Here is a 15301-nt window from a genome sequence, read left to right on the forward strand (position 1 = left end):
AACATCGAACATCGAAATTCTTCAATCAACGCCTTTACAAATGCAAATCTCCATTGTATTATACTTTAATTGATATATATATATATATATATATATATATATATATATATATATATATATATATATATATATATATATATATATATATATATATATATATATATATATATATATATATATATATTAATCTATGACAGTTTTATCACTTATTTAACATACGTAATTTGATAGACCTTAGTTTTTATTGTGAAACATTGTTTTCAACGATGGAGACAGAAGTAGAACAGTATAATTTGTCATAATTGTGCGGCAATAATATATCAATACTTAGGCCTATATCATAGGGAATATTGAGGGGGTGCCAGTAATTTTATTTTCCAGTGTTGACAACCCTAACCTTGGCTGAAGGGTGACCGAAAATAGGTATACAGTACCGTACTGCATTTTGTATCATTTCTTATTGTTACAGGCCTGTAGCCAGTCCAAATATGTAGGGGGGCAGGCTGAAGTTACGGGGGGTCCGATCCAACCATATGATAGTTCATCACCATATTATAGTTCATTTGCAAGCCTACTGTGAAAATTTTAGGGGGCCAGCAAAAGTTTAGGGGGACCCGGCTCCCCTAGATCCCCCTGGATATGGGCCTGTATTGTTATTCATCAGGTAGACTTAGTTTCTTTATTATTTGTTCTTAATGTGTTGTTTACTTACATCTTAAACTTGGAAGAGCCAAAGAAATAAACGCATAAAGTAGAATGTTATACTTGATCAATGCAGGAGTATATAACTACTTTTGGGCCACCCTATTGAATTCCTGAAACTCTCGTGCTTCTTCGTGACAACGTTACAAACGCATATGCTTTCTGCCAGTAGCGTAATTTCAGATTTTGCCACGAGAGATCAAGACTCTCCACTTACATAAAAATGTAGCATTTATTATTAGTATACAATTTATTAAAATTGACAACTCAAACTTATAGGGGCAATTGCCTTCCCCAAATGAATCCCCTCTTTGAGGACTAGCTCAGGAGAGTAATGCTCCCGGAAGTAGGAACGGAAAAAACAGTTCTGATTGGTTGGCGTTATCTATGTCTTACCACGTTGCATTCAAATAGCAGAATTCAGACGATTGTTATTGTCGGTCCTCGTGGCCGAATGGGCTAGCGCTATATGCTTAGTAACGGAAATCTCTTTTGGCGTGAGTTCAAACCCTGCCCGAGGAAAGTTTTTTTAACACTTTTTTTTTTACATTTTTATAACACTTCTTAAATTAAAATAATACGAAAATAATACTCAAAAATGTGATTTACTTACTTTTGTGCAGATAAGTAGTAGTAGTAGTAGGAACGGGTTAGAAGCCCCGCAGGGCTCGTTTTGTTGCTCTTTTACTAAATGACATAAGGCTCGTTTTGTTCCCCTAGTACTAAATGATACAGATTGTGACCAACTTAAAACAACTGACTAGGATAGCGCGAAAACAGCTGGCTAGAGCAGCGCGCGAAAAAACGTACTTCCGGGAGTATTACTCTCCCGAGCGGGTCGTCCTCTTTGGACCCGACTTGTTAATCAGATACATCTCGTCTCATATGAACATGACGTTGAAAATGAAAGTTAAACTACAAAAATTCAAGTTGGTATGGCGGTTCCTTGCAGCTTTTCATACTTTGCCTCTCTTTATTTAAAAGTATTAAAACTCTTACCTTTCTTCCTCCTTAACAATATCCTAAAGGAGGAAGGTTGAAATTTTGTTGTGGAATATTGTGGTTTTTAATTTATTTTAACGACTATCAGAAAAAGGCAACGCTAAGAGATTTTGCAGTACTGTCATCTCCGTAATTTTTCTGACACATTCTTATAAATTTTTATTGTAATTTCTTGGTTTATATAATTCATGAAACCATGATGTGAAAGCTCGATTATTATTTTTTAAAATCTAAATTTAGGAAATAATCACTTATTGAAGAACATAGATTTTCTATTTGTATTCTTTGAAAAATAACATCGAAAATAAATTAGCTTAGCACAAATATCAAAATTGGTCTGAAAGATAAAGTGGGTAAAAATGATAATTTGTTCGAAAATATGGCAAAGTCACCATCATGAAAATACAAAGTACCAAATTATGCCATTTGTTACGCATGGAGTTGTTTCAAATGATATTTTATTTAAAAAAATATAAGAATCAACGAATATACATTTTTCTCACTAATATAAAAATGCACTTATACAATTCTACCCTTTTCTTTTAATTCTTTCAACAATCATTGATCCATTTACTTTATTAATTGGAAATGTGTTTCTTGTAACCACTTTCGTCCTAATTTGTTTCTGATAACAATCAAGAAAATAAAGTAAAATGAATAAATACAAAGAAAAAATAGTTAAGTATAGATGACTTTACATATGAATTTTCCATTATCACAATGCTTTGGTCTTTCGTAAAGTTTCTTTTCTTTCTACAGAGAATTGAATCGCATGAAGAAATTATAGTCTTTCCAAGTTTTGATTTTTTGTGGGAATTTCCAAAGAATCCGTGAAAAAGCTTTAGAAAAATGAATTAAAAATAGGGAGAAATTTTTGAATTCAATGTGTTACTTGTGTTTTATTACTGCATAAATATTTCTTTTTCTTTTCTTATTGAAATCCGTCCAAGAGAATTTAAATGATAATCCTAGATTTCTTCGTTAGCAACTCTGTAGTCACAGCTGGTGTGGAAGGTAGCGCTGCAATCGTTCTCTGGCTGGTATCACTTGTCGCCGTTGCCGAGCAGAAGGAAAACTTTCGACTTCGAGGTCCGAGCAGTGAGCACAGGACAGTGAGTGATAAGTGAATTTATAAGTGTTGTTTTATAAGTTTATTGTGTAAATTTTGTAAGATCATTTTTATATACTTTTCTCGGGTAAAGTATGGCTGCGGCTGTAAGACGATTGACAAGATTGGGCCAAGCTTTGTGGTCAGCATCAAGAGGGGCCACGAGAACTGTTTATACATACAGCAATGAACCGGCAATGCCTATAGATAGAGAACCATGTTGGACTACTGCAGACGAAGCAGTACAATGTATTAAATCCGGTAAGTTTTCAGGATCCCTTAAGCTCCATATCTATACATAAGAAATTAAGCATTATATTTGGTTCTTAATTACTACACATAAGTTCCTTATGACTAATTTATATCTACGTCCGTAAAGCAGTTTTGGTACTTGCTGTTGAATTGCTCCCATAGATTCAGTGAACTTATACTAGGACTGCAATTTATTTCTGAAGGAGGAAAATTATATCTACATATTCTCTCAAATTCAGCAATATAATAGGTCCTATATTGCACGCATATTTTGGCACTTCGACCACGACGCAAATGAATTCCAGCTCTAATTTAAGTACTGTTTCATTATTTTGTACTTAATAATTAATCTATATTCAATAAAATTTTTTGAATCAATTCCTGTTACTAGTACAATAATTTGAAGAGTATTTTCTCATGAGAACTACCCTAAATTATATATTATCTACTTATAAAGTACTAATTAACGGAAAGCAATAAGACTTGTAAAGAACGTACCGGTATGGATATTTCACCTGAAAGGGCGTTTTTTTTTCTTTCTTAAAAATCGTGCACTTAAGTTTCAGTAGTCAATATAACGTACGATAACCAACGAAATGAAGCAGTTACTTTTACGGGCATCATGCTTTTCTTGCAATGTGATAAACGAATGGAACCGACTCCGTTTGTACTGGTCAGTTTCCGAAACATAACTTAAGTTCCTGATCCTTATATTAACTTTGCTAGTCGAAACTGTGCGCTAATCTTTTCGTTCTGAAGTTATTAAGCAAAGAATATGAGTGAGTAGATAGGCGCTGGAACTTGATATCAGAGGCACACCCAACGGGTGTCCATCGGGTCCAGACCCTCCTCCAGTCCAGTCCCACTACAAACAGATGGGTTAACTTTTCAATGCTGGTATACTCACTCAACATCGAGGAATTGCATACTAATAATTTCATAAAAATGGGTTAAAACTTCCCTAACCTTAAGCTAACCCGTTCCTACCCCTACCGTACTCTACTATATTCTTTTAAAGCGGTCGTATTTATCGATGCGCAGGTGGAGCGTGTATTGTAAAGTTTACCCAAAGAACTTTGTAACTGAACATTCATCTGTACATTTTCTCAGTAAAACTATGCTTGTTTAACAAGGGAATGGACTCATCCCAACAAAATTTTCTGTGTACGCGTTTGCTTGGTACCTATGTCGTTTTAGTCCTTCCGAATATTTTGTTTAAGGCTGGGCTCACTCAGTTCTGCGTCATTATAGTTATCATTATTGGCATGATGGCTCAATGTGGAGTTCTCATTTCTGATGCAAATAATGTGTGGTTCGATCCTAGGCCATGTAAGTTTATAGTGGGTATTGTCTTATCTTTTGTGCTCTCTCGGAGTTCTCTTCTTTCCTCCTACATTGCCTTTCCACGATTTAGTTCATTGATAATTAGTCTGAAGAGTATAATCGCGGAAACTGTTTCTTTTCGTTTATCGTTAATAGATATTTCAGATGTTATACACAATATGTATAGAAGAAACTCAAGAGAGTTAAGTTTTCCGTAATTGAATAGTTTATTTGTAATAGTTCTTCACTCTATTGCAATATTTTTTTCGAGGTGGGGGTGGATGGGGCAGGAATATCATTTTTATCTTTAGGATTACTGGGTATCTTCAGACCGAGCATTAAAATGTAGAAAATTTTAAGCACAACTAATGTGATTAATGGTTTTGAGCTTCATAATTCGCTTTCAAGGGCAAGGTTCTAGAACACAGGTCCCCCTTTCCATTTAGCTGTAATAAAGACAGGAAACGAGTGCTCTGCGGGGCTCTACCCCGCCGTCACTCGGTGACGCTCGCTCGGCAATACTATGTGAATTTAATATTAAACTTTCATATAGAAAGGAACAAACCTAGCTACTAGCCCATATGGGGGGGGGGGACCAGTGTTCTAGAGCCTTCCCGTTTTCAAGTTTATGAGGGTGAGTGAAAGGAGTGCAAAGGCCAATCAATACATTATTAATTGTTAGTGTACCAAAATTAAAATAATAAAAAGTTGAATATTCAAACTCTAAAATGACAAGTTGAATTAAGAATGAGATAATGGACCTTGCACTTCTTGCTTACAGTGAGACTTGTCTTAGCAACCAGCTGTACGAAGCCATCTTTCTTTCCAGGGATTGATATACGAAAGTCTATATAACATATTTTGGTAAATGTTTAGCAGACAGGGTTCACAAGTACGTAAAAAATACAAAATTTACGGGATAAATGGAGGATGCAAGTCCTTAGACCTAACATAACCTAATCTAAGCTAACCTGAACTAATCTAAACTGACCTAATATTATTAGAAATAAGCGAAATTCTATAATTTTTTTTCGAAAATTGTGCCGGACACTTACGCTAATATAATCTAACATAAAGTAACTTAACCTAACTGAAACTAACTTCATGTGAACAGAAACTGAATCACTACTGAATCGATTACTGCTACGCGGTATGGAAAGGCATATGCTTCCTCTTGTAAACGGTCCCATCTAGCTTTTATCCATGAACCACCCACATGACAACGGCGTTTCCTAGATTAAATCTATTCTATATTGTAATTTCTGGACACTACTATGAGCTCAATCATGAGAGCATATAGTACAAATTTCTTAGATTTTCTTGCTCGCTCTCACAAATTGAGTTAGATGATAAGGGGATAGTGGAGAAAGGATCGTTCAAGCTTTTCAGTGTTATAGCGGTAAGCAATGAGAATCATAATTAAGTCCATTACATAGCCTATTGAATTCTTATGGGCTACGATGATAGGGCGCGTGTTCCTGAGTTGTTTTGAGTCTTGCGAGAATGATAGGGGAAAGGAAACATTCGGTATCCATAAATATATCAAACAGAAAGAATCTACCATCGATTTCGGGTTTTATTCACTTTCTATCCCAAATCGCTTGCTGACTATTCTGGCTCGCTTGGTTGTGATTATGGTTCGTTATTTGTAAATGTGATAAATGGTATGGACTTATGGCATAAAAACTATACTGCATAAAACACGAACCAACTTGCGCTAGACTGCCACTAAAAAGCACGTCAGGAGGGGGCGAGCAAGTGAATGCGTCCGTAATAAGCAGGCACGTCAGCGACGGTGGGTATGCGAGGTCGTTTACAACGGCGCACTGTAAATCACAATGCCAGCCTTGGTTTCTTTGTAAAGAGTGGAGGGTAGAGGATCGTTCATATAGCTGAAGCTAATTGCAAGAAAATGAAAGATTTTAATTTAGCGGTTTTCTTTTGAGGTAAATAACTCGTCCAGATTTACATTACATGTTATGTGTGTTTCGTAATAACCCTAATATTGAAAAAGACCTATTAAACAAATTTCCCTCCTAACGAGCAGTTTTTAAAGATTTCATTTGCATTTGCCACTTAATAAATGTTTTGTTTCATTTATTGCTGAGGTTTTTTTTTTTTTTTTTTTTTTTTTTTTTTTAATAGAATTGTTTAACTCGGAGAGGCATTAATAACCAACCCGAGTTTGTTTTTGAGCTAAGTTTCAAAAGTCGCAACGTGAGATCAATTGAAGTATTATTAATATTATCACTCCGTAAAATAGTAAAATGATGGTAAAACGTAGCACCTTAAAGTCAAATGACTTGCCTTTGTAAGCGCCAGCGCGATGGATTCATCTAGACTTTTATTTTAGGTATTGCCTGTTTCTTGCTTTGCCTTGAGGGTATTAATCCGAAAGCTTGAAAGGAAGACAAACTTGAACCACTATTTTATGAATTGAAGTGCTGAGAGTTCTTGCTGGAAGTAGGAGAACTACCGTACCATATTTCTGTGTGCTTCGTAAATCGAATACTTATGACGGGATGCTGAGAAGTACTTGGGTTTGCTTTCCTCCTGTCCACATAAAAGCTCGGGTGTGGATTCATATAAAGACTCGCGGTGGCTCAGTGGTAGAGCGTTCATCTCTGGTGCTTGGGGTTCCGGGTTCGATCCCAGCCCCCGCCAAGTGAACTTTGTGGTGGACAAACACCGTGTGCGTGGGTTTTCTCGGGGTTGTCCCGTTTCCTCCCACTTTCTTCATTCCACCATTTCATTCATTTCTCATAATCACCGTCTCCTTTAGCCTAACCGGCATAACCGTAGGACGTAAAACTCATATTTCATTTCATATAAAGACTTAATATATAATTGTGCAAATATGAATTTTTTAAAGGCTTGAAGCAGTACTGGTGTGGTCTCGAGCAAGTTTCATAGCTTTGGTGCGTTGGATTGCCTTTAAAAAAGTTTTTTTTTTTTTTCTTTCTTTCTTTCTTCAGAGCAGGTCTGGAAAGAACATTCACACTGAGAGGTCACAAACATTGAAGAAGGAGTGTCTTTCCTATAGAACATCAAAACATGGTTAGATCGTTTTAGAACTGACCATTTCATAGTTGAACATGAGCCTCGCAGCAGGCGCCCTCCAACCTCAAACTGACCGTGCGAAATGTGCTGCTGTCCATGAACTGATCCTTGAGGCAGGTGGATTTTAGGCAAAAGATAGTTCAAATAATAAGATATCTCATGGAATTGTGTAGTGCTCATCAGCAGCAGCGAACTGGGCGCCAAAATGTGTGCACAGTAATCAATAGGTGAAATGAGTTAAAGCATCCAGGGCACCATTCCCGATCTCTGGGGCCAAAGAAGTTCCGCACCTGGAAATCAGGAAGAAGGTTGTGGTTTCAGTTTTCTGAGACACTGTATTCTGTTGGACTATTATTACCGGCTAACCTATTGCACTAGTTGCATGAGGCAATTAAGACTGAACGCTGAGGAAAATAGTCTAAATGAATTCTCATTTTGCACAACTGCCAAGCTTACAGGTCCCACGCTGTGGCTGCCAAATTGAGTACCATGGGATTCGAATTGGCCCTCTATACGTATTCACTGATCTGGTTCCCTGTTCATCATTTGTTCCCAAACTTGAACATCATTTGATGACATTCCTGTCGTCAGAAATCAATTAAGACCTAGTTTCAGACTCAACTGAGGTAGTTCTATTTGCAGGGATTAGAAAACTTGCAACTTCGTTGTATCAGGTGCACCAGTCTCAGGGATAACTGTGTTATTTAGCTCGGCAAGTCTTTACTGTGGCCATTTCATTCAACGTATCGTTCAATGAACCGATTCGTAACGAAGACAGAAAACGTGCCCTGTGGGGCTGTAACCCGTATGGGCTAACAGGTAAGTTTTCAAAATCGGAACAGAAAAATCAAATCTCTGAATCGAAAGAAATTAATGAAATGATCAAAGTAAATTCTTATATTTAGCTCTGTAGGTCTGTCCTCTGGACAAGCTCATATAATCCAGAATCGATCAAGGCACCCTTTCCATTGGGTATTTGATAATGGCAATGATATATTGCCGAAACTCTAACACAAATTATCAACAATAAGTGCTTCTTTGTTAGATTTTATTTTTTTAGTTAATTTATACATAATTTAAAAGCTATATTGAAGTATAATTCGTGGAACATTAAGTATATTCCGGTCATCATGTATTGAACCAGTAGTGTGTGGTGTTTATTCATGAAACTAAATGTGGGTCACCAGTTTTTAAGGATGTGCATGTTTGTCCGAAAGAAGGATTACCTTCGTAGCCTATATTAATATTTCATTTACCTCTTTCGGTTAGGTATAAATACTTCCATTTGCTCGTATTTAGATGATTTATTGAAGGTTTCTTGCTCCTTCCGTGTCTTCTTTTCTTTGAAGGAGTGTGTTTGCTAAGTTTTATTCACTTTGTTCAGTCATACTGAATGTTTTAACGCCTCGCCTTTGCTGCTAGTGGTCTGGAGTTTGATATGTCATGTTTTCGTAAATTTTGCACGTTAATCATGTGTCAATTGGGTCAGTGGGGGCAGTAGCGCACGCAAGGGGGATTTCGGAGTTTAATCCCTGCCCCCTTGAGCAATATGTGGAGAAATAAACATTTATTATAAGTTATATTGTATAAAATTACACTTGACCGGAGAGGATATTTGAGTACATGAACATTTTTGATGAAATTCTGCTTACGTCACAAGAGTTGGGGCTTGTTTGGTATAAGGTAATGGCTTTGTTACAAATGGGGCAAATAAAGTTCTGTTACTGATATAGATTCTTTATCAAATGAAGTTCTTATTTCTTAATATATTTATTTCCTGTACTACTGAGTAACTGTACAGAAAACAGTGACAGTACTGTTGGTATATCATATTCAAGGAGCACCCAAACTTTTACGTGCTCTAATATAAAAATGATGTCGGGCCATGTTTCTGATATAGCGTACTCTTTCACTTCCCTCCCGATATGTCGGTGTTCGTGGCTGCAGTATACTATTCAAGAAGTATTTGTCTCCTGCTCTGGTAACCAATGGTCAACAAACCGTTGTCGGCCATGAAGATATTCTTTGAGTTCACGAAGTAGACAGTGTTGAAATTGTAAATAAACTACTAGTATACTTCTGTGTATAGTTATACTCCAGTGTACTAGATTTTAATTTTTAAAGCTGGTATGACGTCAGGAATCCCATGTTACTGCCGGTACCGGTATACCATACCGGCTCATACCAGTCGAATTCGATCATTGAAATCAAATGATATACACTTGTGCTCAAGTGATATGTGTTTCAATATTTGGGAAAACCTTTCTGGGAGCTTGGCAGCTGCAATTCTTGCACCCATCTGCAGTTTGTTTTGTACCCAAGTATTCAATTAGAGTGAAATCAGTCCTGCTATGTAAACATGCCAACAATGTGTGCTGTAACGGTGTATCGTCAATCACTTCGAATAAGTAAGTTCTTTTTAAACACCCTGTATGTTTTCCACGATAACGAAACTTGACCATCGAGAGCGGTCTGTATCACCTACAAGCAAACTCACCCTTCCATTTGTTAATGGAGGAGTGTATAGGGGCATTGCCGCCGAATATGTATATCGTGTTACCATATAGGGTGTGATTGAAAAGTACCGGGACTTTTCCCGCCGCGCGGCTCCCTGGCGTTCGAAAAATGTGAGGGGTGGGGTTAAATGTGCGCGGGACCTTCCTCTTTCAAGCGGAACTTGGCCCAGTGCTCTGCGAGCAGCGGTTGAGAGAGCATCGCTGTCCGCGCGAACGTCGTTTTGGTCGTCTGTCACGTTTTTTGAGCGCCGGAAATGGAGTCAAAGATTGACCAACGCTACGCCATCAAGTTTTGTGTCAAACTAAAAAAGACGTTCACCGAGACCCAGGACCTGCTCAAGAAAGCCTTTGGGGAAGATGTGATGTCCCGTACTCGGATCTTTGAGTGGCACAAGGCCTTCAGGAAAGGCCGGGAGGACGCCGATGACGAACCACGCCCTGGGAGGCCGTCGACGTCGAAAACCGATGAAAACTTCGAACGAGTTCGCGAATACCTGAATCTGGACCGTCGGAAAACCCTCCGGGAGATCAGCGAAGAACTTAATTTGACATACTATGCAGTGCAAAAAGTTGTGACTGAAGAATTGAACATGCGGAAGGTGTGCGCCAAACTGGTCCCCAAGGTGTTGACCGAGGAGCAAAAAGGAACACACACCGCTTTCATCTGCACGTCCTACCTGGCCAAGCATGGCATCCCAGTGCTTCCCCACCCACCCACCCCTATAGTCTAGACTTGTCTCCCCAGACTTTTTTTTTGTTCCCTGGCATCAAAGGGGAGATAAAGGAAAAGCGTTTCGCGTCGGTTGATGCGATACAAAAGAGTGTAACCGCGGAGCTTACAGCCATTCCGGAAAACTACTACAAAAATGGTTTTGAACACTGGAAAGACCTCTACCGGTGTTGTATTGACGCAAAAGGAATGTATGTTGAAGAATTTTAACGGTTTTTGTAAAATAGTTCAATAAACCTGTTGTTCTAAAAAAAAAAAAAAAAAAAAAAGTTCCGGTACTTTTCAATTACACCCTGTATATTTGTTTCAGCCCAAACTCATTCAACCGATTGTAATTTCCTATCCTTAAAATTCTTTCGTTCATTTAATTGTATGATGTGTTTAGAGATTTAACCTTTGGATACACTACTTATATAACATAATAATATAAATGTATAACTTTTTTTGAAGCTTGTAGATTTCTAGGAGGAGGTAAATTCACTAACCTTTTCGACCTCTCTTCGTACGAAGTTAATTGATAAAACTATTACAAAGTGAGGGGTATAGGCCCCCAAAGGGTAACTTCATCTCAAACTTAAGGTTACTCTAGGATTGAGTATGAGACCATTTTGCAATCTACTCATACTAAACCGTACCGCTTTGCTACAATGAACTTCCCGACTGAACAAGCGATTCCTGAACCTGAATTCTCTAGGAAATAAGCTCTATAATTTATAGAATAGGATTGATGTTATTTTGTTAGTAAGGTGTTGCGGACTGGCCTGTCACGATCTCTGTCTCTTGGCTAAGCTCATGTACTTCTATGAATTTTAGTGAAGATCATCAAAAATTGGGAAGTGCCCCAGATAGTGCCTTACATGAGCTAAGGGCTCGGTGATAGAATAATCTCCTCAGATGTGAGAGATCCCTGGTTCAATTTCAACTCTTGCCAAGTAGCCTTTCTGGTAGACAAACATCGTGTGTGGGGGTTTTCTCGGGGTTCTCCCGTTTCCTCTTACTTTCTTCATTCTGCCATTTCGTTCAACATCGTTGTCGTCTCCCTTAGCCTCGGACGTAATCTTTGGATGTTAATTACAAAATGAAAGAACTAGCAATTATTTTCAAGACCCTCCGTATAGTCCAGTGGTTCTCAAACTTTCCGATAACGCGGACTCCTATTCATCGGAAAGTGATCTGTGGACCCACTTGCAATGCTATCTGAAATTTCACAAGGTGTTAGAGATATACTAATTAGAATTACGGCTGACAGGAAAAGATGAAGTAAAATAATGCAATAAGTAATTTGTTTTAAAGATACGTGATTGTTGCCTAGTGTACGAAATTTCAGTTGAAAATACAGTAACTTTCAACACTGAAAATAGTTTATATTTAAAAGGAAATCTGCTTGATAAACCATGTTTTCAAATGTTGGGTCACTAATGTGAGGAATGATTTTTTTCTTCTTGGTTGCACTGAAATCTGGAATAAGTTTTGTCACCATTAATCTTAGGTCCGATTCCACTTGAAGATGGAATCCATGAAATTCCGAGGCGTCGTACAGTTATAATGTACAGCTGCTTTTGAAAAAGTGCTCTAAAAAGGAAGGAATTTCTCTCAGTCCTATATAACGGTTGACCGGCTCCAGGGCAGAAATTTAGTAAAGTAGGAAAACATTTAAATTTACAAACGTAGGTATGTAATTTCCATTTGCTTTCGTTTTAGTAACTGAAAAAATATTTCTTGCATAACAACTGTGAGTTCCATTTTACTACAACACATTTCAATTTTACGCGTCGCGGACCTCACTTTTGAACTAATGCTCTATAGGAACTTGTTTATAATTTATAGTTCTGGTCGCAGCACTTTTATCGAAAAGTGCTCTCAAATTCCTTCCTTGTTCAACCTCTAGGGGGAACCATATTAGTTGAATTGAGCAACTTTCTTAAGTTGGCATCAACTGAAGCGAATGTGCGTCAGTGAATGGCATATCTGGCCGATAATGGCCCACGTAGAAGATGCACCGGTGACCGAGATTGCAAAACGCATTCAGCTTCCATTTCTTTTCAGTTATTTTTAGTACGGGTTGATGAACTAAGTACACGGTCCTGGAGTCCAATTGGCAACGGTAGGAATCCATATATAAATTAGGAAATACTAATTTTTTAACCTGTGCCAAGTTGAAGTGATTATTCGAGTTCCAATGTTAACGTGTTGCCAATACTATGACGCCATTTGTTATATCGTAGTATTAGTAACATTTATTTTGATGTGCGTATTAGACATTCAATATATTGTTAATAGAACCACTAAAACAGAGAAAGCAATTCAGATATTAAGGTTCAAATGTCAGAACGGTCTTCGTAGTTTGATCTTTGAATTTTGGAGTATGTCTTCGTTGGCAAGACACCAGCATTTATTGGAGGTAATATTTGTCATCTACTGGCGTTATGTTAACAGTTAGCAATGATTAGGGTCTTAATCTTGAAAGAGAACGTATCAGTGTATCCACACACCATAAGGTTTCAAACTCAACCAGATGCTGACGATCTCCAGATCTATTTGTCGCCGGTTCGAATCCCGTTCAAGGCATGGTTATATATTATTGTCCTTTCACCTCCCGTTATCTTCCATAATATTTCATAGTCTCCTTCAGTGATCATGGGAAATTAAACTAAAACATACAATAGAATGGAGACAGCAGCTTCGATAAATTGTACAGTCCGCAGTAAAGAACTTGCAACATGAGAATGTAAGTTTATTGTGAAACGACGAAGTCTTTTGCTCCAAAATAAGTGTGGAGGGGAGGACGCCGAGGTTTCTCCTGGCGTGATTCGTGCCACTTAGGTCTCTTTCACATTATCCGGCGATTTGCCGATTCCGGCTGTTTGTCGGATCCGGTTTCGGCCCCTTTCATATTATCCGGCGTTTTGCCGTGGATGAAAAATATGCGAGCATGGTTGCTGTGCAACTGGAGAACAAAACTCAGTGACTCTTGTTGTGTTGTGGTGGTTGTAATAGACAGACGCAAAATGTGTTTTCTACTCGCCTTGTTAAGACACAGGCAGAAAAAAAAAAAAAAAAAAAAAAACGTCAGAGACACATACGGGCCTGTTTGTTACCGAATGAGAGAACATTCCACATAAAGAAAAGATGTGCGCTTTTTATTAGAGAAGCGGTATTTTGGAAGACATTTTTCTATACTGTTTCCACAATTGATGAACTTGGGCAAAATAGCGGCCCGGTTCTGGATATTTAAAATACCGTTCCGGTATTCAACTGTTGTGACTGAGAAAATCAGGCTAAAGTTCTCTCGGGATAGTCAACCGTTGAGGTCTATCCGAGAATCTCAAGCCAACATTCAGCCACTGATCCCAAGACTGGCCTGTAGGCATTATTATTGTTATTACTAGCTGTTATGTCCGTTCTTCGCACGGGTCAGATAAAATATCAATGTAAACAAACTGAACAATGAGAGAAGAATTAAGAAACATTTCTAAAATTAGATACATTTTGTGTGAATATATATCCAACAACGTACGTGTTTTCATTGGGATGGCCGACGGGGGCTGAATTTGAACGTAAACACTATCGGGAGTATCAATATACATCTGAGCGACCTCGATAAATATGAATTCAACACAAATATTGGTCATTTTCTATTGCTTTTACATGTCCCGGTAAACGCCCCCTGAGACCCCTCCCTGGTTCGAATTGTGAAAAAATCACCTCTGGTCTTCAGCCGATACCGCAAAAACTATGAATGTAACACTAACATATGTCATTTTCTACTACTTTTACATAGAAAGTAAACGCCTCTGTGATCCTCTGGTTCCAATTTTGAAAAAACAACGCCTCTGGCTCCCAGTCGACGGGAGCTGTATTTGGAAGTCATCGCCTTGGGAGAATCCCCATTCATCTCAGCGACAGCGAAAACTATTGATTTGACACTAATATTGGTCATTTTCGATTATTTTTACATGTCTCGCAAATCTCCAGCCCGGTGACTCCCGGCCCGCATACAATGGTGGCTGAATTTGAACATCATCGCTAATGAAAGTATCACCATTTATCTCAGACCGCGAAAGCTGTGAATTTCACACTAATATCGGTCATTGTGGATTATTTTTTTTTACATGTCTCGGTGATCTCCTGGCCCAAGTTCCTTAGCTGATGGGGACTAAATGTGAAAGTAAACGCTATCTTGAGTTTCACCATTGAGCTCAGTGACCCCGAAAGTTATGGATTTACGTTAATATCGGTCATTTTCGATTATTTTTACATGTCTCGAAATCCCCCCCCCTCTGGTGATCCCCGGCCCGCATACAAATGGTGGCTGAAGTCATCGCTAATGGTAGTGTTACCATTGATCTCAGCGACCGCGAAAACTATGGATTTGACACTAATATCGGTCATTTACTACTACTTTTACATGTCCTAGTAAACACGTCCCTGAGACCTCCTGGTTCGAATTTTGAAAAAAAAAAAACGCATCGGTTTGATCTGGAGCCTGGACCAAGGTACCCGTGACCAAATTTTGGTAAATTTCGGTCCACTCGTATGGTCCCTAGCCCACACAAAGACAGACAGACACATAAACTCTTTATTTTATTTATATTAGATTATTATTAT

At 38.1% G+C, this 15301-nt stretch overlaps 1 protein-coding gene across 1 annotated transcript in view; it reads left to right on the forward strand.

Annotated features, from left to right (window-relative positions):
* The first annotated feature begins 2726 nt into the window (after window positions 1–2726).
* Window positions 2727–15301, forward strand: part of LOC145667018 (succinyl-CoA:acetate/propanoyl-CoA:succinate CoA transferase) — a 125811-nt gene continuing 113236 nt past the window's right edge. The window contains exon 1 of the mRNA XM_081734704.1: window positions 2727–3073. Within this exon, the coding sequence (XP_081590830.1) occupies window positions 2908–3073 (166 nt within the window). The 5' untranslated portion in view covers window positions 2727–2907. The remainder of the gene's footprint in view (window positions 3074–15301) is intronic.

Source organism: Thermobia domestica, chromosome 12, assembly GCF_964235325.1.
Source record: "Thermobia domestica chromosome 12, izTheDome1.hap1.1, whole genome shotgun sequence".
Lineage (NCBI taxonomy): Eukaryota > Metazoa > Arthropoda > Insecta > Zygentoma > Lepismatidae > Thermobia > Thermobia domestica.